Below are 20,630 nucleotides of genomic sequence, written 5' to 3' on the forward strand. Positions count from 1 at the left end.
GAAGGATGAGGGTAACCCCCACTGCCTGTACCCTTCTTGCTCATTTTATTAATCCATCTTCTAGTGTCGCCTGCTCCTTGTTTTGACCTGCTGCACCCTCCCAAAGAGACTGCAAGCAGTGATTGAACAGCATGAGAGGCCCTCCACATCCCGAAGGACCATGATTTGCCCCCTCAGTTATTTCTGGACAAAGTGGTACAAAATATGATCACAGAATTACAGAATGGTTTGGAAGGGACCTCAAAGCCCAACCAATTCCAATTCCAATTCCCTCCTGCCATGGGCAGGGACACCTCCCACTGGATCAGGGGCTCCAAGCTCCATCCAACCTGGCCTGGAACCCCTCCAGGGATGGGGCAGCCCCCACTGCTCTGGGCAACCTGGGCCAGGGCCTCCCCACCCTAACAGGGAAATATTTCTGCCTAAAATCTCATCTCAATCTCCCCTCTTTCAGCTCAAAATCGTTCCCCCCATCCTATCCCTGCACTCCCTGATCGAGAGCCCCTCCCCAACTTTCCTGGAGCCCCTTTCAGTACTGGAAGCTGCTCTCAGGTGTCTCTGGAACCTTCTCTTCTCCAGGCTGAATGAGCCCAATATGATGCCATGGTTATGACTGACACATTTCCAGAGGAGGCTCACATCACTTGACTCAGGCACGTGCCGAGCTCCATCCTGCCACGCTTCCCGTCTGCCGTACAGGAGGGTATTTATAAACCCCCTGTAGCTGGCTTGTCTTTCAGAGAAGGTGGCAAGGTCCAGTCCACGGGGTGCTGGAATTCTGCAAAGCAGAAGCAGCACTGGGCTCCCAATGCCTTACAGTTGACGGTGGAGTTGTTTTTAGTTCTTAACCTTTTCCTTCATGGCAGCAGGAAACCATCTCGGCGCAAGCAAACACGCTGCACCAGCACAAAGAATGACAGCGTCTGCCAAGCTAATTGTGGAGACAGGAATGGTAGGAGGACAGGACAGGAGGTGGGGCATCCTTAGCACACCAGTGATACAAAGTGAGCCACAAACAGGGACCGTGACTCCTAGGATAAAGGCCTTCCATTATTCAGTGCAGGGATTTCATCTTGACAATCATGGATAGGGGCAAGCAATTACAGGGAAACCGTGGCTGGGTTTTTCAAGGCGCCTTGTGTAACACACTCAACCGGTTTTCTTAAGTCTGAATTGACGCATTGACTCCATGGATTAATGGCAACTTCCAGTGCTCTGTTTAGTTTTAATGCCAAGTCAGGATCATGCAGGGGGACAAATAAATAAAAACGCTGCACAGAAACCCGAACTCAGCCGAGCCACCCCGTGGATATTGAGGCAAAATCCAAAGCAGAAGCAGATTTTTTTATTTCAGATGGGCCCTAACACTCCTCCACCTTTCTCCCATGTCCCTCTGATGCTCTCTGGGTCAGCAGCCAGAAAGAATGGGAAGTAAGAACGCTCATGTCTGATTAGGAGCTGAAAAAAGACACTTGCTCTGCCTTACTATTTCCTCTTTCATTCCTCTTGTTTCTGCCCAGATGCATCTTCTATTTATAGCTTGCTTCTTGCATTCTGCATCCCAATTCCAAAGAACTGCTGTTTCCAGGAATACCGCTCTGTGTTCCACCTTTAAGAGCTGAAATTCTTGGATTTTTTTTGCTTATCTATTTGCATTTTCCTCTCATTTTCTAGCCTGGAAAGTTCAGCTTGTTCTGTACCTGACTGTTTCTCAGTTCTGATCCAGGATAACACTGTAATTTCCAAAACGCTTTCAAGAAATTACTTCATTTTCTCTTAATCCAAAAATTTACTGACACCATTTAAAGCCTGTAGCAAAGCAACCTCCCCTGACAAAGGCAGCTCCCCTACACTTTCCTAGCCTCCCTCCTACAATTCCATGCCAAAAGGGACCCTTGGGAATTCTCCAGCAAAATTGGAGGCATTCTAAAAATCCATCCTAAACTCTATCCTAATCTTTTCTGACAAAGCTACCCAACAACAGCCACTGTGCAGAACTGGTCCAGAATGGAGCAGAAAGCCGCAGCAGCTGGGAAGCGGAGAGGGAAGATGCAGCACAGGGTCCTACCATGCAAGTCTGGGTTCTAAAGGATGCTGTGAAAAGGTGCTAAACCTAGTCAGTCTGGCCAAGTCTCTGCTCTTGAACACTAGATACAGCCAGAGCTGGGGCTCTACACAGCTCAGCGTGGCTCAGCATATTGGGTTTGTGTGGCAAGGTTTTGTGAGCAGGGGGAATACAAGGGTGGCTCCTGTCAGAAGCTGATAGAAGCTTCTCGCATGGCCAAAAAAGCCAGTGGCAGATGGCTCCCAGAAGGACCTGCCACTGGCCAAGGCTGAGCCCATCACAGAATCATTGATTCATAGAATTGTTAAGGCTGGAAAAGATCATTAAGTCCAGCCGTGAAGGATAACTGAGGATCATAATCTAAGCTCATCAAGTCCATCAGCGATGGTGGTAGCTCCTCTGGGATAATACACTTATGAAGGAGAAAAAACTCCACACAACAGAAACTGCAGCCAGAGAGAGGAGGGAGAATATGTGAGAGAAACAGCTCCGCAGACCCCAAGGTCAGTGAAGGAGGAGGAGGTGCTCCTGTGGTAAAGACCGTGGTGAGGCAGGCTGTCCTCCTGCAGCCCACGGAGGTCCATGGTGGAGCAGAGATCTACCTGCAGCCCAAGGGAGGACCACACACCAGAGTAAGCAGAGGTTCTTGAAGGAGGCTGTGACCCTGTGGAAGCCCACACTGGAGCAGGTTTGTTGGCAGGACCTGTAGCTCCATGGGGGACCCATGCTGGAACAGTTTGTTCCTGAAGGATTGTGCCCCATGGAGGGGACTCACACTGGAGCAGATTGTGAGGAACTGTAGCCCATGGGAAGGACTAACATTGCAAAAGTTCATGGAAGACTGGTTCTAATGGGAAGGACCCCACACTGGAGTGGGGAAAGTGGGTGAGGGGTCCTCCCCCTGAGGAAGAAGGAGCAGCAGAACCAACAAGTGATGAACTGACCATAACCTCCGCTGCTGTCCCCCTGCACCACTCTGGGGAACGAGGAGGAGGTAGAGAATATCAGGAGTGAAGTTAAGCCTGGGACGAAGGTAGGAAGGGGACAAAAGTATTTTTAAGATTTGGATTTATTTCTCATTATCCTACTTTGATTCCATTGGTAATAAATTAAACTAATTCCCCAAGTGGAGCCTGCTTTGCTGCGCTGACAGTTGCCGAGTGATCTCCATGTCCTTATCTCGACGCATGAGCCCTTCATTATATTTTCTCTCCCCTGTCCACCTGAGCAGGGGGGATCAGAGCGGCTTTGGTGGGCCCCTGGCAGCCAGCCTGAGTCAACCCACCATGCTCAGCTATCCCCAAAATCCCCATCTCCTACAGCTGACTTATAACTTGGCTCTCAATTCCTACTTACAGCTGCTCACTGCTGCTTCCCCCTCCTACTGCCACTTGCTCTCCTCCCCAACTGTTGTTGGGCTGTCAATAGCATCAACATGCATAAAATAAAACGAGGCTGTGTCAGAGATTTAATTTACTCTCCCTTCGCTACTGGAGGCTCCGCTGGCTTCTTTACAAAGCTCCTTTGGTTTCCATTTCCTCCTTTGAGAGACTCCTCCAGAATCTCACTCCTCTAGTGGCTGAAAATCTAATTTCCAGGCTAAGTTTATTAATAGCGAATTTGTACCAATTTGTCCTTGTGCCGGCATTGATCTTTATTATAAAGACCTTTTCTTCCCCTCTAGTATTTACTTTGCAATGAAGTGTTTACAGAGAGACACTGCATTCCTCTCCCAGTCTTTGTTTTGCTGGGCAAAACAAACTCATCTCTTTTGGTTCTCTCCCATCTGCTCCGCTCTCCGTCCCTCACTCATCCTCCTGGCCCTGCTCTGCACCTGCTCCTGCGCGAGGACATTTTTCTGACAGAACCGTACACAGTGTTCTTGGCACACTCTTACATCTTGATTTTAAACCTCCCTATTTGTAGCAGGACTGTCTCCTTGGAACTGTCCTACAGCGCTATCAGCCCTGTGACACTTCACCATACGTTCCTATCGCTGCTGATGTTCCCCTGCTGCCTCCAGCAGCCTCCTCAGCTCGTTCCCTCCTCTGCTCCCACCTGCCAGCATGCCGTGCACATCACTCCCACGGTGGCTGAGGACGCACACCGCCTGGAGCTGGTGCCAGCACTCGGTCCGGTGCTCTCTATGCTTCCGCAGGGGGCTCTCACACAAACGCTGCAGGTATCAGTTGCACTGCCCTGCTCCCTCACTTTGACACAAGGAAACTCCCACAGAAGATTCCCTCAGTCCCACGCCTCCCGGGCCTCATTCTCTTAGATAGGCTCTTCTGATCATCACCAACTCTGGATCTGCTATGGCTTAGTCAGCAGTGACAGAAGGACAGGGCCTCCTTTAGGCCCTCAAATCCGAGACCTCTGCCCTACTCAGAAACACACAGACCTTACCAAGACTCTACAAGCTCTGGAATGCAGCCAAACAACCCCTTCAGAACGGCCAGATACATCAACCAAACCTTCCCTGCTGTCATGAACAACAGGAACATCCTTTTCCTAACAGGGGCCAGTTCTCCTCAGGCTTCCCTGCTAATGAATCACCAGTTCCCTGCTCAGGCAAAATTCTTGCTGATTTCATTGCATTGGGGTCTCTCTGTAGCTTCTCGTGTTGTACATGTAGCTACGATGTCTCCAAAATGACAGCTTTAAGGCCCACTTCCAGTGTAAACCCAAGCAGGACAAAACCAGCGTGCAAAATATCACTTAGGAACAAGAAAAGGCAGTTTCATACTGGCATAAAGAATCAATTTGGACACAGCTGAACCCAGATCTTAGCCTAGGGAATAAATATTTCTTCCGTTTTCCAACCCTAAATCTAATTCTGTGAACTGGGGCAAGCGGGGACATCTGTTGTCTTGTGGAAATCAAACTCAGAGGAGCACACCCATGGGAATGTGTCCAGTGCTATTTCAGTGGCACGGGCCCAGAAACTGTCCTCACGCTCCATCTTCCCTCCTGCACTGCTCCCAGATCCCTGCAGTAATAGCCGCCTTGAGGCCACACAGCACAAACCAGTTCATGAAATCTGCTTGTTCTACAGAAACTCAAAACCTGCTGCTCATCTTCTCCTCATTTGCAACAAAGCTGTCAGCATCTTTGTTTCTGACTTCTGGAGCACCCAGCTCTCCTTGTTAGGTAAAAGCACGGATATTATTAAAAGACAGCCTCTAAATCAGTGCGGTGAATGTGGCAGCTATGTTTTGCTGAAGGCAGAGCAGTTTCGACAGCACACTGCTGACACACGCTTCTCTGCTGGGATACTTCACATTTTAAAACTACTGATGCCTGGATAGCATCACAAGTCCGATGAAAACATCCTACTTATGAACCTCATTGCCACCGCAGTCCTTCTCCTCCACTGCGGATGCTTTTCCCAAATTGAACATGCTTGCTTAAAACAAACAAGCAAGCTGTTTCTATAGGATCAGGTTTGGTTTTCTTTTAACAATATGTGTATATATATATACATATATATATATACATATATATATATATATATATATATATATATATATATATATAAAACTAGCACTGCCCCAGGTTGCCCAGGGAAGCTGTAGCTGGCCTCTCCCTGGAAGTGTTCAAGGCCAGGGTGGATGTGGCTTTGAACAACCTGATCCAGTGGGAGGTGTCCCTGCCCATGGCAGGGGCCGGAACTGGATGGGCTTTGAGGTCCCTTCCAACCCAAACTATTCCCTGATTCTATGATATACGATGTAATAGCTGCATGGATTTTATTTAAGACTGATAAACTCTTCACCTGTGCTGCGAGCCACACTGGAATTTGGTTCCCCAACGTCTGGCTGCAGTGATGATTGCTGAAGGGGAACCACAGAAACACGCTCCTCCACGAGAGGACAGCAGCACAGCATGGTTTGGGTTGGAAGGGACCTCGAAGCTCATCCAGTTTCAACCCCCTGCGGCGTGGGAGCCAGAGACGGGCTGCTTGTGCCGTGAAGGGATTTTCAGGACTTGCACTGTGGAGACTTGGGTTAAGTCCTAGTATGAAACGTCCAAGTCTTCTCTACTCACTGTGCTCAGGAGCACAACAAAGAGTGGCTTTGCTGGGGCACAGAAACAGCTGGTAAAAAGGCACCATCAAAACAACCTCTTGGGAATAGCTTCTTTTTATCACTGATGTTGATAAAAGTTCCTGTCAAAGCTACTCGGAACAGCTTTGTTCAGAAACTTTACTTCAGAACTCCCAAATTGGGCATATTTTATCTCAGAGGTTTTTATCCCCCCTGCATCATTACTACCTCACCCTACCATGACAGAAGCAGTGAAACACTTCATTACTTTTTAGATCATTAAGATGAATCGCTCCTTACTACAGAACAAATCATTACCTGCTTTTCTAGACAAAAAGCTGGGGATTGTAATGGCAGTGCCAGACTTTCATTATGCAGCAAACAAGGGACTTCTTGTTCTAGAGAACGAGATAAGACATTTCAGTCATATTAAGCAGCAGCTGTTCTTATCAAAGAAAAAAAAGAGGTGACTAACGCCTGTTTTTTCTCATGTAACACACACCGTGACCTGCTCCCAGGCTGTACACAGCTAATCAGCACTCAGCGTAAGCCGTGCAGCAACTTAAAATGGATATAACTCAGGAATCCCAGAGCAAAACATTTCTAAAGCTCAGAATCCAGGACACAAAGTCCTCATAGGAAATTTTTAAAATAAATTACTTAATTCTGATTAAAGGGAGGAGGGGGAAAAACAAACAAGCTTTACAGTGCCAGAGCTTCCCAGGAAACAGCAGTTCTGGGTTAGGCTAATGCACATTAATTCCAAGAAGCCTGAGCAGGATTTTTTGCTAGGGACAAAGTCCAAGAGGATCAGGACGGAGGGAATTCTGCAGGGATCCACGGCACAAACAGCAAGGTTATGGGAGGTCAGGCACAGCTGGGTGTGAGAGTGCTCCAGGGCTGAGCAGAGCAAGGAAAAAGGCAGTCGCTTTCACTTATCTGCCCACAGAAACACAGCGGGTCACACCTTGAGAAGAAGTGCCACACTCCTGGGTGGGATCATAGAATCGCTAGGTCGGAAAAGACCTTTGAGATCATCGAGTGTATGGTACATGGATGATGTACACCACTATCTGCCAATGGACGCTCAAGGCTGTACTGGTGAGCGCCCGCACCTTCCAGAGTGGTGCTCAGGAAAAGGCAGGTCAGCAGCGGGTAGGGGCCCCTTCTTGCTCTTCCAGGCTGCCCATCAGCAGTGGAAGGTGCTAGGAGGCACCCACTACTGCACAGGCAGGATTCAGGTTATAGGCTATTCATCCAGATGCTTAATTTTCATGCCCGTGACTACCCTGGCATCAATCCTGGCCCTACTTAGTAACAAAGTACCTTAATTACTAAATTAAATACTTAATGTATTTAATATTTGACTAATTTCACTCTACTCTCCAGCTCCCAGTTACAAAGGCCACGTCTGCAAAGAAAATTTTCACTCTCCAAGAATTTACGCCCTTTTTCTTTCTTTCTGACATAGGCGGGGAGAGATGGAAAAGCCAAACTAAATGAGTAGCTGCCTCCCTCCATACTCTTGGCTTTATTACTGGTCAACAGGACCCACAATCCAGCCCTGAAACAGAAGAGCTGATCTATTTGCTGGGCTTACGGAACTGAGCATGGAGTTTATCACACAACTCAGGATCTGCAGTGTGTATGTGCACGTTGCTGAGGTGGAAAGAATCGTAGTGCTGAACAAAGGGCCACTGCCTGCTGACACAAACGAGACAGAAGGCTCACTGACCTGGAAGTTAAAGTACAAAATCTGCTTTCAGCCAGAGCACCCGCTACCCGTGCACGTTAAATGAAGAAGCCTTATTTGAGTGAAGTATGATCTTAATCTACTCTTCTCAAGCAAAGAGAGAACGTGCCAGCACCGTGACTCCCACCTCAGCAAACCCCAGCAGCAGCAGAGTCACGTGAAGAACAAAGCAAGACTAAATTGCCTTTCCGATCTAGATTTTTCTGTCAGTAGCTTATAGCAAATTATCCAGCATAAAGAAATTCATGCAAGGAAGACAACAATATTGGCAGGGGGAGAGTTACACAAGATACTGGGAGGGGAACGGAGTCCTGAAAGCTTAGAGACAAATGGAGCAACCTGTGGGCAAAGCTTCTGAGAACTCTGGCAACACAAGCACACCACAAACTGCAACGGCTCGGGGAGGGACTCCAGAGAAGCAGCAAGCTCAGAGTCAAAAGAGATGGTGAGAAGGTCACTCCCAGAGAACTGGCAGAGCAATATGGAAAAGGAGAAAAAGATTTATCAGCTTAACAGCCTCCAGTTCCTGGAAAGGCTTAATTCAATGATGGGACACTTGTTTCACAGAATAGAAATACCACATACCACCAAGCGAGCCAACTAAACCCAACTGGAGTGAGTGGGGTGACTCCACTGAGGTCAACAGAGTAGCAGCTGCTTACTGTGGATTTAGAGCTGGAATATCAAAGTACTGTGCAAACCTAAGTAATTAATCACAAGCCAAATGCCACGCCAGGAATTTTGTAATAATTCATGCCTTTTTCAACAATCCAAGCAATTGTGTTCGTGTTCTAGACAGTCTTGGATGAATATTTCAGATAAACAACAAGGATTTTGATGGCAGAAGCCACTCTTCTACCAGCATCGCTGGGTCCCGCAGCTCTCGCAGCAGCTCAGGTTGCCAAGTAAGGCCTCACTGCAGCAGGCACTGCACTATCAAGTCGATGGGCAGATCAAACGATGCCTTGCTGCACCCATGCTGGAGCATATATGCAAAACAGAGGAGACAAGCTCCAGTTACTCTCTGAAGCACAGACATTAAGCAGAGATGCTCCATTTGCCTCCTGTGTGCTATTTGTATCTTATGGAGACTGAGTGTCTCTTATTTGTATCTTATGGAGACTGATGTCAAAGCTGCAGTTTTGACATCAACCACGTAAAGGAGACAAACCATGGAGACCACAACGTGTGGCAGCTCTTCTCTCCACCTGTCCGCAACAGCAACATCTTTGACGCTCATGCACTGTGTACCAGCTGCTGCTGCGCACAGGATGCTCCTGCTCAGCGCTCTGCAGCCGGCTGGTTTGTATGTGCATTGTGCTCTCATCGCACTCAGAGATGCATTTGCTGCAGAAAAACTACAGGTACTTTGGCTTCCTCCCACATCCTTTGGGGTTTGGCACCGGCAGCACTGGAAATCAGCAGCGCAAATGTGATCGATGATGCTGCGGCAGGGCGGCATGCCCTGTCACCAGGCAGCAGATGAGGTGGAGTTCATAAAAACTGGCTCATTCTTTGCTCCGTTTGGATGTAATTGAGGAAGAGATTGGCATAGGAGAGTCACAGTCCTTTCGGAAGCAACTGAGTACCCCACATCCTCTATATAAGGTACTCTTACAACGGTCTGTAAGACAGCAAAGCGATATTATTCTAACCAAAGGGATATTATTCCAACCGTAACAGCAGGGAACAGAGTAAGCAATAACAAGCCCAGGGTCAGGCCTGCTGTTTGTCACACAGCAGGGATCTGAATCCAGATTTGGTGAATCCTAGTACAGGACAGAACCACTGGCAAGTTTCCATCAAATGCAGCATTACACTTCCCAAAGGGAGCAAAGGAATAATAGCTTATTTGCCTCCAACCTAGCAACAATGGATGGAGAAGTGAGTGCAAGTCCCAGCTGCTGTTGGGCACAGCTGGAATTACTCAGGCCTTGCAGTGGGCAGGAACTGCTACAAACAGGTTCCCCCTTCCTTGTCATCCCCACCCACAGTGAAATCCACAGGCATGCGGGTTTCTTTCCTCAGGCATGAGAGAAAGCAATCTAAAGCACTTTGTTTGAGAGCACACTCCTTGAAAACCTGCTGATTTTGCAAAATCTCCAGTGCATCTGCACACACCACATTCCCCAAAGGCCTCATCCCAGGATCCAGCCCTGGAGGAAAACCACAATGGGATTCATTCAGGTTAGCATGATCATGCCTCTTACTGCTACCATGTTCCTTGGTCTGCTCCGTTCCTTCTACGTCGAGGGTAGCATAACCCATCATACCCTCTCCTGCAGGGGATCCAAAACAGGATCTGCAACAGGACATGTTCTAGAACATCCGTGAGGCTACAGTAACTTCTGCTACTTGCAGAGCATGCTTTGGCTGTGACCCCAGGGCTGCAAGATGGCAGCACGCAAATCACATCTCACACTCTCACTGAGGACTTGAGGGAACATGCTGAGATTCACAAGTAGCTGCCAGGAAAAGAGACAGAAAAGGATTGTGTCATGACCCCCCACAGGGTGGAACACCTGAAACTAATGACACTTAAAGCATATCAAACCACCCATGGAAGAGGAGATAGGCTGGAAAGTGGATAAAGTCTCTCTTGGTATCTCATCATCTTCTGCACTGTGAGAGAGAAGCCTTCTCTCACCGGGTATTTGTCGCCCTCGATGCCATCTGGAGTAGAAATAGTAGTTTATTAAAACTTAAATACAGCTTTTGAAAACTTTCCCAGACAAACAAAATGTTAATGCAAGTTTTGGCTTGGTCTTCACTGCTTGGAAAACGACTCCTCCCTTGTACTGAGCCGGAGCAGCTCTGTTATTCCAGTCATCATAGGCACAAGTATCGCACGTCCAAAGCCCACCACCCTCCAGCACCCGCTCCACACCTCAGGGAGGAGGGATGTGTGAGCAGCCTACAGAAACCACACAGTGTTGGCGTTCTTTCCCTTGGAAATGAAGACTGCAAGGAAACACGGGAATAGACCAACGCGTAGAAGCTGCTCTGAGGAGAACCAGCTGTTCTCCACCTCAGGACAGGAGAAGACGTAGTCCACTTTAATGGCAGCACGGAACACTAGGTGCAAAAGCTAACTTCCTGGCAGGAAGAACAAGAAAGCACCAGAACCAATTGCACGCAAAAGTCCTTATCAGCACTGGAAGCCTTTTGGATCAGGCTGGGCAAACATTTGTCAGGAATGATGTAAGCCAGGTCCTGAGTTGCACAGGGCAGTTGGGCTAGATGGCTGTCAAGCTCTCTCCCAGCCCAGTCCAACACACGGTGCTGCATCAAGGGACTGAGTGCTGGCCAGTAATCCCCAAACCCCCGGTCACCTCAGTCAGATCCTCACCCGGACAGAAGGCTCATACCTACACGAGCACAGGCTCAGCTGAGAGCACTGTGAAGGTTAAACATGTTCCTTTGACTCCCTAAAGTCCCTGAGAAAGCTCCTTTCACCCCACATCTTGGGTGGAGGACTGAAAACACAGGTAGTACTTGCGCTTCAAGGTGCTTACATGGAAGCTGCACCAGAACAAGGGTGGTGCTCTAGCTCTGTCCTCCACAACACTAGAGATTGCCCAAACCCAGGGATTAACACAGTGCTAGGGCAGCTCCAGGCTTCCCATTAACACCATGAGGTACAACCCCAGTCCTGTATCACAGCTGTGAGGTTCCCTCCCAGCTTCTCTATGTGATCCCTCTCCAAAGCTTTCTTTTACCGGCACAGGAATAGAGGTTAAAGCCCCACCTGGCAGCAGCATCTCCACGGAGCCCCTCTGCTGCCCCAGGTTCTCTCTCTGGGGTACTGCCCCTCGCCATGCTCCCCACACAGCGGGAAGGGCTGTGCTCCAGCAGACACCGCTAAGCTGGGACCACAGCACCATCTGCAGGGCTCTGCCAAAGGCCAAGCCTTCACCACCGCCTCCTGGAAAGGCCAGTTTGATCCCAGTTGATATTTCGCACCTGGTAACTCTCCAAAACACAGACGTGAGCACGCGCGCACACAACCACACTCTTCAGAGTCCTAGAGGAAAACAGAGCCTCTCTGAAAGCACCGCTGCAGGGCATAAATCACTGTTTGGATACAGTTAAGTTCCCAGAAAACTACACGTATGTCAGAAACTGGATTACGTAAAAACTGACCGAAGCATCAGCCCTCTGTGGCTTCAGGGAGCAGCTCTGCCTCTGCAGAGCTCACGTGCACCGGGCGCTGCTGGCACCGGCCCAGCCTCCTGCGCACAGGCACAAAGACAACACGGACACGGTCCAGAGCTTCAGCAAGGGTGCTGGGAGCGCACGTGGCTTCTTAGAACCACCATCCCCAAAAAGCTTTGCAGTGTTTCTGTACCAAAATGAGCCTGGGCCAACATGCATTCTGCACCAAAGAACACTTTGTTCTGCACCAGCACATTCCCTCAGACGCGAGTCTGACAAATAAACCCACCCTCTTGGGAGCAAAAATAATTTCTCTCCATTTTCGTCTTTCTGAGCTCAGCAGCACCATGTGATTTTCCAAGACGTATAACCATGCAAACCCACAGAAATCCAAGCATTTTTATTATTCCTTTAAGTATAGGAATTTAATGCTCGTCCTCTCAGATTAGACCAAGAGTCTGGCTAACAGACCGTGTCATCTTCAGAGCAGTGACAAGTGATTGATGCTTCTGAGAAGAGGCACTCGGCTATCTGCAGCCCAGCCACCAGCGCCCTCGGAGGGACAGCTAATTCCAGCCTGTCGCAGGGAGCCAGCCTACCCCTTGGAGAATGCAACGTGATGCCATTTAACACCCTCGTAACCCAGTAAACCATCCAGCTCTTAAAGCATCCCGCAGAAGTGAGCAGTGCATGATGCTCCATTTCATACATGAACGTTGCCAGCACCAAGACAGAATCTGTGAACTCTGTTTAAAAGTTAAATTTAAAGAAATAAGGCTGACAAACTCAATATAAAAAAAGGACCCTATCAAAAAACAAACAAACCAACAAACAACCAAACAGAACAACACCTCTTTGACTACAGTTTGTACAGGCAAAGCTGCCAAAAAAGAGCTGTGCTGAATCTTTGATGCCAAACTGAGGATTAAGTGCACTTTAACTGAATGGTTTTAGTTCTCTAGATTTCCTCTCCTGTGTTTAACCAGGGCAGGTACTGCAGTTCAGAGAAGACTCACAACTTCAAGTAAAGAGTGTACAGGACATGGCAAACTACTGCGGTGTGGAGAGTGGTGGGGAGGAGAAATGCAGGGCTGAGTGGTACAGTGGGGTACAGGCCAGGCTGCAAACAGAGCTGTAAAATCCTGGAGGGGGAGAGGATCCAGCTGAGACCCAAGCGCTGGTACATCAGAGGGAGCTCGGGTATCTGTGGGAAAACAGGGCCAATGTTCAAGAGCTAAAGAACAAATGAAGGAGTGGGGAGCATGAGCATGGGAGAGGTAGAGGGGCAAAGCACTAGATGTTAGCGCTCGTGTGAAGTCCTCCTAGTCTGCTGCAGCCTTCTAAACAGACACAGCTTGCTGACACAGCTCCTATCTGATGTTTCTGGCTATGCAGCCCAGGTAAGCCTGGACAGGGTCTGACAGCACCTCTCACTGCCTGGACACCTCCAGACCCCACTGAGCGCTCACCTCGACAGGCCCAGCAAGGGCTTCCACTGGGACTGGTAGGTCCTGATCCTTTGGTTTGCTTTCTTTCCTTGCTTCCCTGGCTAGCTATGGTCAGGAGGGGAGTCTGCAATGCCAAAAACAGCAGCAACAGGCAGCAGCTTGCATTTAATCTTTCTGTTATTTATAATGTCATGATGTTGACTGTCCATTTCAGGGGCTTCTCTCAGTGCTGTTTCAGGCAGCCCTACTCTGAGTCATCCTTCCCGAAGAAACAGACCTCAGCTATTCCCACGGCTGTCACAAGACTGAGTCCCACTCCAAACTTAGCCTGTTTCCAAATTTTGTACAAGTCATTTCACCTCGTTTTTCAACTTCTCCATCTGCAAAACCCAAGTAGCGATTCAGGGCTTCTTTGTAAAGTCTTGCATTTAAATGCCTGGCAGGGAAGTCAGGCATTTCTATCGCTATCAGAGGCACTGTGTGGGTGCCAGATGTTTATTCAGGCCTGCTAGCATGTTTGAAAACATAATTGCACAGCAGTTCTTGTGAGGATACTGCTCTGAAGCACTATCTTTATTACAATGTTGTGATAGTTTCTGGCAGCTCCCACAAAGCATCAGGTGCTGTAGATTCAGAGAGTGTAACGTGCACTGATCCTTCAGCGACATGTCACTCAGCAGGGCTGGGGAACAAAGGCTACGTGACTGTTGGACATTTACTCCTGAGCATCAGGATCCTGGAACAGAACTGAATTTGAACCGTGCCGGTGGTACCTGCAAGTCCACGTGCCAATATAAGCCAGAGTTTGGACCTATCTTTGATGAAATACTTGGAGCTGTGGACTCTTCCACATTGGGCTCAGCGATTGAGTCACTTTAGCAGAACAATCTAAACAGTTGCATGCACTTCCTCGAGGAAGGTGGAACACTTCTATGTGCTCTGCTGAACTTCTGCATCTCTGGCTTAAGCCTCCATCGGGAAGTGAGGGGCTCTGCCTGGGCTGTCCAGTGCACTGGGGAGTGAAGTGGAGGCGCCTTTTGCCACACAGAGTCTTCAACAAGCTGTTCAGCCGCAAGAAGAGTTTTATCTGGGACAGTTGTCATGTGCTTTGGTTTTGGATGTGCAGAAACCTAGGCCTGTGGGAAAAAGCACAACCAGAGCTGTGAGTCCTGCTAGGGAGAACATGCCTGTTCCTCCACCATACAAAGCAGCCACGTTCCAGTGGTGGTAATCTCACCAGAGCTGGTCACCCCATCAGAAATGCTATCTGCATCACAATTTCTGACTCAGAAACACCTGCCAGGCTGCCTCAGGGTGTAAAAAGGTCGAGCTACAGGAAGGGAGACCCTGTTTTTTTAAAGACTGGCTTCAGCCACGGTCTTTCACTGGCTGAGTTTGTTCAATACATCAGAGTGCAGGGACATAATCGACAAAGGACATCTGAAGCAAAAACCTGAAGCTCAAAAAAGACTTACTTGCCACAGAAGTCCTTGTGAACAGCATGAAGAACGAGTGATAAGTTGGGGTGTGCCTGTAGCCAGTTCTCCACCATAGCTGGGTGTCTGGGATCAACTTCCAGAAACACACTCCTGAAAGAACACACTGGGGAGTAAGAGCATGGAGATGCTAAGCTCATAAAAATTAAGATTGGTCTTTCTGGATTACTCCTACCAGTGCATGAATCGGCAAACACACTGCAGTCCAATAATCCTAAAACAGATCCCAGCTGCCTCCTTCAAGGGAGGTGTTGATCTTGAGGGGAATTCTCCTAGCACTGCTCTGTGTAAGCAGTTAAACCCTTGTATCAAGATGCAAGGATCCCTTTTGAACTCCACACAGTGATATCACCAGGTCTGTTTTTCTGAGGCCCCAAAAGATTTAAGGCTAGAATGAAGTTTCATGATGCAAATGCATGAACTAGACTGGCAGCATGAAGTTCCTTTTTGTATAAGCAGGGTGACATTAAGTTTCAGTAGCAAGAGTCATAAAGTATAAGATTGTACACGTATTTTCCTGCAGTATATGTCTCCATAAATCAGTTATGAAAACACCACCAGCACCCATACCTACATAGAGGACTGGGCAAAGGAGAGAGCAGCAGAGATAAGAGAACTAAACGGACAACCTCAGCGCACCAGGACCAGCCCTGGACACTGCAGGGCTATTTCCATCTCTGCTGCAGCCAGGCTTTACGACACCGGCTCACTTCCGAATCCCAACTCCCAGGATGAGGCAGAACCACCCTAGTTTACAGGCACATGGAGACATGGAACTGATTACAGCCTGCAACAGCACAGCAAGACAAGCTTCACAGGCAAAGAACAGACGCCAAGCCCCAAGCATATGCTCTCCTGAGAGTTCCTAAAATGTCCCACACTGAACGCTCCCTATAAATTCATCAAACTAACTACAAGCTGGGCACAGATCTCATTCCTGTCCTTAAGAAACTTCCACCCCTTAACAAGAGCTCCATCTTATAAAACAAACACAGAGAAGGGAAAAAACTATAATCCTAACAACCAACCCCAAGGGACCAATCTCTATGGCTGGGAAGTTCTGAAGAACATCTTCTCCTCTTGTGGTCATGCAAAGCACAAGGAATTAATTCTTCCGCATGCCCTGTGCCTCTCAGTATTCCTGTTCCTTTTCTCAAACAGCAGATTTTCAATGATCTCTCTTATGCTGGTAAAATGCCAGGAATTTTCCAACAGGATGTGAAAATGCCCTGGCACAAGAACTCCTGGGTAGCAGCACATTGATCTTTAAGCACAAAGTGGATCCCATGTGACAGGGAATAAGAGCAATCGCTTTTCAGCATTAACCATGGAGAAATCTAACATTTAAGAAACTATCCCTGGTGAATCTTCTTTCTCCTGGGAGATCCAGCACTGTATCCTCGCCCGGTGAAAAAATGTCCCCGAGTTAAAGGGTGGGAAGGAAGTAGAGACTGAGGACATTCTCACACAGTTCTGTATTGCTGGTCTACTGGTCAAGGAAGGCCCATATTCCTTTGTTAACTCATTTCAAATTAATTTTGCTTACACACATGACATTTTTTAAACTGCTAATACTAGATGGATTGCGGGGTGGGACATTTTTGCAACTATTTTCCCTCTACACCCTCCTGCACAAAAAGAAAACAGGTTATAGACCGAATGGAAAAAAGACATGAAATTTAGAGAAGAGTGCTTACCCAGAGTTCTTCAGAAGAGAAGGAGCCATAGCCAGAATGGTTTTGATGACCCTCATCCCATCATCTCCCCCATCCAGTGCATCGAGGTTCTCATAGCTGGAGTGTGGGAATAAGCCGACATCAACAGCAATTCAAGTGTCCTGAACCACACCCTTGAGGATGCACAGAGAAAGGTGCGCCTGGCACACCTGAGCTCCTGTGACCCTACAGTGGGTGACAGCACTCATAGCGGCTATGGAAAGAAGGCAGCTGGCACTGAGCTCCAGGCTGAGAAGCTCCATGTTGAGCACAAGCAGTTTTGGCCTAGAAAGTTGTTAATTTCAAAGGATACGCCTTTTCCTTTTTACAAATACTTAAAATACTTTGGTATTGCTTCAGAGCTTTACGCAGTTATCAAAGTAATCCTGTATTATTATATACAATACAAACACACCTGCACTGCCCACATGCATACTACATTTGCACGTTTTGTGTGCAGTTGGGTGTAGTATAAGGAAGCAGACAGAAAACCTTGCTGCAAGGAGAAGAAAAATCTGATTACCGGAGGATTTCTGCATCCAAGGAGGCCATGTCTTCATGGAAGACATACGGGGGGTTACTGACTATGAAGTCGATGGGGCCCCAGGGCAGGAGCTGCTTGGCAGAACCTAGAAAACAAAAGAATCACAAACAGTCCTCAAACACAGCAATCATCCCTATAGGCCCAGGGTCAGCATCCTAACCAGGAGTGTCTCTCCCAACACATGTCCATGTGTGTTTGGCTCCGCTTTTCTCTGCTAAAACTGTATTTCATTTCTTTTTGGGACAGCCTCACCTGCTCACTCTCCCTTGAATGCAAGAGTGATGCAAAGCCAAGCACAGGCTAAGTATAATTTTTTCACTTAGCAGAACATGTTACAAAGCAGAAGACTGGAGAGAGCCCACAAAGACCTCAGTGGGAGCTTAAGCTCGCTCTCAGGATGTACATCCTTCCTCTTCATCAGAGCTGCATAAGGAACTCTAATGAGCAAAAGAGCCAGACCCCCCCAGCAGCATCAACCACCTAATGGTTTGCTCTCCTGCAGGCAAGGTTCCGCTCCCTGAACTCATGCTGCTTCCTGGACAGACACATCCCAGCTCTGACTGAGACATCATGTAACCGTGTGACCGTGTCCTCAGGCCTCAGCACAGCGCTTACCCAGGCAGGTGCAACACCAACACAGCTCCACAGCACTTGGATGGGAGTTGGCTGGGTTACTGCTGTTTGGAGTACGGGCGGTGCAAACTCAGATTTGCAGATAGAAGACTGCAGTCAAACCTCTTAAAAGGTAGTACAGTGTCAAAAACAATTGTGTCAGAAAGGTATGCTAACGAATCTACAGGGCTGGAGCTCCTGGCTCCACAGCTCTTGGCTCAGCAATGGCTGGGTACGTACCTACCCAACTCAACAATCCTCACCAAATGGCAGTTTTAACTGGTTTCAGCCTGGTCTGGGGAATAAATACGTATTGTTCCCTGGTTCAGCTCACCTTATTTCAGGTTAATAAGGCTGCATGTTTAATCTAAGCTAAATATCTGCACTCTCTTTAATATCAATGGATGGACAGGAACATACATGTTCATCTAGAGCACCCATGTCAGCATGGAATGAGTTACTCCATGTACATATTTGCCTCTCCCCAGTAACACCTGGACTACTAGCTCAGACACAACCTTGAGTCACCTAAAACAAGGAACAATTCACCTTCTGATGAGTCAGGGACTTCCGCCAGCTGATCACCTGCCCTAGAAATCTCCAAGGGGAAAACCTTTACTGGCTCAATTCTGACTGACCTTTTCCTCTACTATCACACCCTCCTGACCCCTGTATCACAAAGGAGTCTCATGCCTGCCTCCCCCCATTAAAGTAAAAAGGGAGAAAGACAAAGGGGATTATAACAATGAAAGGAGTTACTGTATGAAACTTCATGGTGGAGGATGTGGATCCGGTCATGGAGTTGCAGCCTGTAAAATTCCAGACGCAAGAACAGAAAGAAGAACAATTAGGAGGCATGTTTGTGTAGATGCACGAGCAGCACATTCTAGAAATAGATCATTAAACATCACACCTCTTATCTGACATGCGTATGTTCTACCCCACTGACTGCAACTGGGCTCCTCACCCCTTGCCATATATACAGCAGTATTCCCTCACGCTGCTGCACATTAACTACATCTCCAAGGCCGCCCCCAGGTAAGCTCACCGTCCCTGAAACAAACAAATAAACCAACTCCTCAACAAAATCACCTGCTTCAAAGAGAGGAAGCACTTTGCAAAGTCAGAAAGACAAAGCTGATCAAGATCTGCTGGTGGAGAAAGACCCAGGCCTCTCACAAGAGATGCCATTCCCTGAGCAGCAACAGCACACTGAGACAGTCTGCGCTGTCCCCTAACTCCTGTCCTCAGTGCAGTCAATGTTTAGAGAAAACAAACCTGCTCAGCTCTTCCCAGCGTGTTCTCTCCTCCCACGAGAGACTCACTGCAGTGGCAGAGTTCCTCCAAGCTCCTCAGGGCCACCCAACAGAGTTCATAGAGCACACTGTGACAGAGGCTTTACACCCAACTCCTGCTTGCCTTGGCCAAGGGCCCATGGCACTGCCCTGGCAGCACACAGGCATCCGGAAAGGGAGGGGTTCCTGCATCCATCTGCAATGTGCCCAGATGGGCCATTTGGCACTGGGATTGATTTAGCAAAACTCACCTAAGCATCTAGAAAACACAGCTGGGATAAGGGAGCTCTGAAAAGAAAGCCAGAAGCAAGCTGGCTTCAGTCAAGCAGTAACACAGCTTATCCTGCTGGCTTCTCTCCCAAGAGCTACAGGGCACCACGCGATGAAAACACCCATGGAGAAATACGAGGTTCTCTGGCACCGCATTTACGCTCCCTTGGCCACTCCTGAGCCAACAAGCGATGTTAATAACAAGACTGTTTTTTCCAGATGCCAGAGCAATAATCCACCAAGGAGGCAAAGATCTGGCCTGCTTTTATTATAGCCATGGAAAATTGCAACAGAACTTGGTTTGACACTGACATCAGGAGGAAATGTCTGCTCCTCACTCACTGTAACTGGATGAGGAGGCAGAGTGTGACAGTGAAGTGGCAAGTTTGGGAAAGATCTGTTCCTACACATCACTTCAGACTCACTCATGAGCTGGGACTGGGTTGCATGAATTGAAGCGATGCAGCTCAGTGCAGCCAGAAACAGAAGCTGCCCGTCTCTGTATCCCCGATGCTGGCAGCAGCTTGGGAGAAAAGGACGTGTAGACCCCTACAGACAGAAACGTCAGCTAATAAGCACCACTCGAGTCTCACAGCTGTACGAGAATCCATAAGAGGCAGCAGCAGGAATCCTTTCCAAGACTGCTCTAACTAATGCCTAGGGCCCGGTGGTTTCTGAGGAGATGAATACATACTAGAGCTCTGCACCTTTTACAATGTCTAGAGCAGGGATCCTGGACTCAGAAGCATACCGAGATCGTAGCTCTGGTGCTCGCTGTGCTAGGGACAGTCCAGAATAACCTGCATTAAGAAGAACCAGTTGAGGAACCAGTGCCACTAGGAAAGACAAGGTCAACCTGGTACAGAACTGCTCTGGCTCCAGGCACAAGATGCTTGACTCGCTGCAGGGGGAGTGTGGACTAAATGGCCTGTAAATGCCCCTTCCAACCCAAACTCGTGATTCGGCAGCTCTGAGCATCAAGGCACAGCGCAGGTGTCGTGCAAACAGTAGCACCCTTCTCCCCAAATCCAAGGCTGCAGGGAGGATGCTGAGGGACACCGTCCTCACACATCAGAGCAAAGGTGCCATCCGAGAGTGCAAGCTTAGACCTACAGTGGCCATGACAGAAACAAGCGCAGCAACAATAATACAGGGAGCCAGAGAGGGAAGGGCTGGAGCTATGCTTGTCCTTAACCTCCTCATTGACACACAAATCCTCACTGCCTGCTGC

General features: G+C 48.4%; 1 protein-coding gene across 2 annotated transcripts in view; it reads right to left on the reverse strand.

The window, feature by feature from the left end:
- Positions 1–5,614: 5,614 nt before the first annotated feature.
- The window catches only part of HEMK1 (HemK methyltransferase family member 1), a 31,666-nt gene continuing 16,650 nt past the window's right edge, over positions 5,615–20,630 (reverse strand). For both annotated transcript variants that reach the window (XM_054076791.1, XM_054076790.1), the window contains exons 7-11: positions 18,594–18,643; positions 17,202–17,307; positions 16,661–16,756; positions 14,943–15,056; positions 5,615–14,603 (exon numbers count right to left, since the gene is read on the reverse strand). In XM_054076791.1, coding sequence (XP_053932766.1) covers positions 14,567–14,603; positions 14,943–15,056; positions 16,661–16,756; positions 17,202–17,307; positions 18,594–18,643 — 403 coding nt within the window. In that variant the 3' untranslated portion in view covers positions 5,615–14,566. The remainder of the gene's footprint in view (positions 14,604–14,942; positions 15,057–16,660; positions 16,757–17,201; positions 17,308–18,593; positions 18,644–20,630) is intronic.

This window comes from Cuculus canorus, chromosome 11, assembly GCF_017976375.1.
Source record: "Cuculus canorus isolate bCucCan1 chromosome 11, bCucCan1.pri, whole genome shotgun sequence".
NCBI classification, from domain to species: domain Eukaryota; kingdom Metazoa; phylum Chordata; class Aves; order Cuculiformes; family Cuculidae; genus Cuculus; species Cuculus canorus.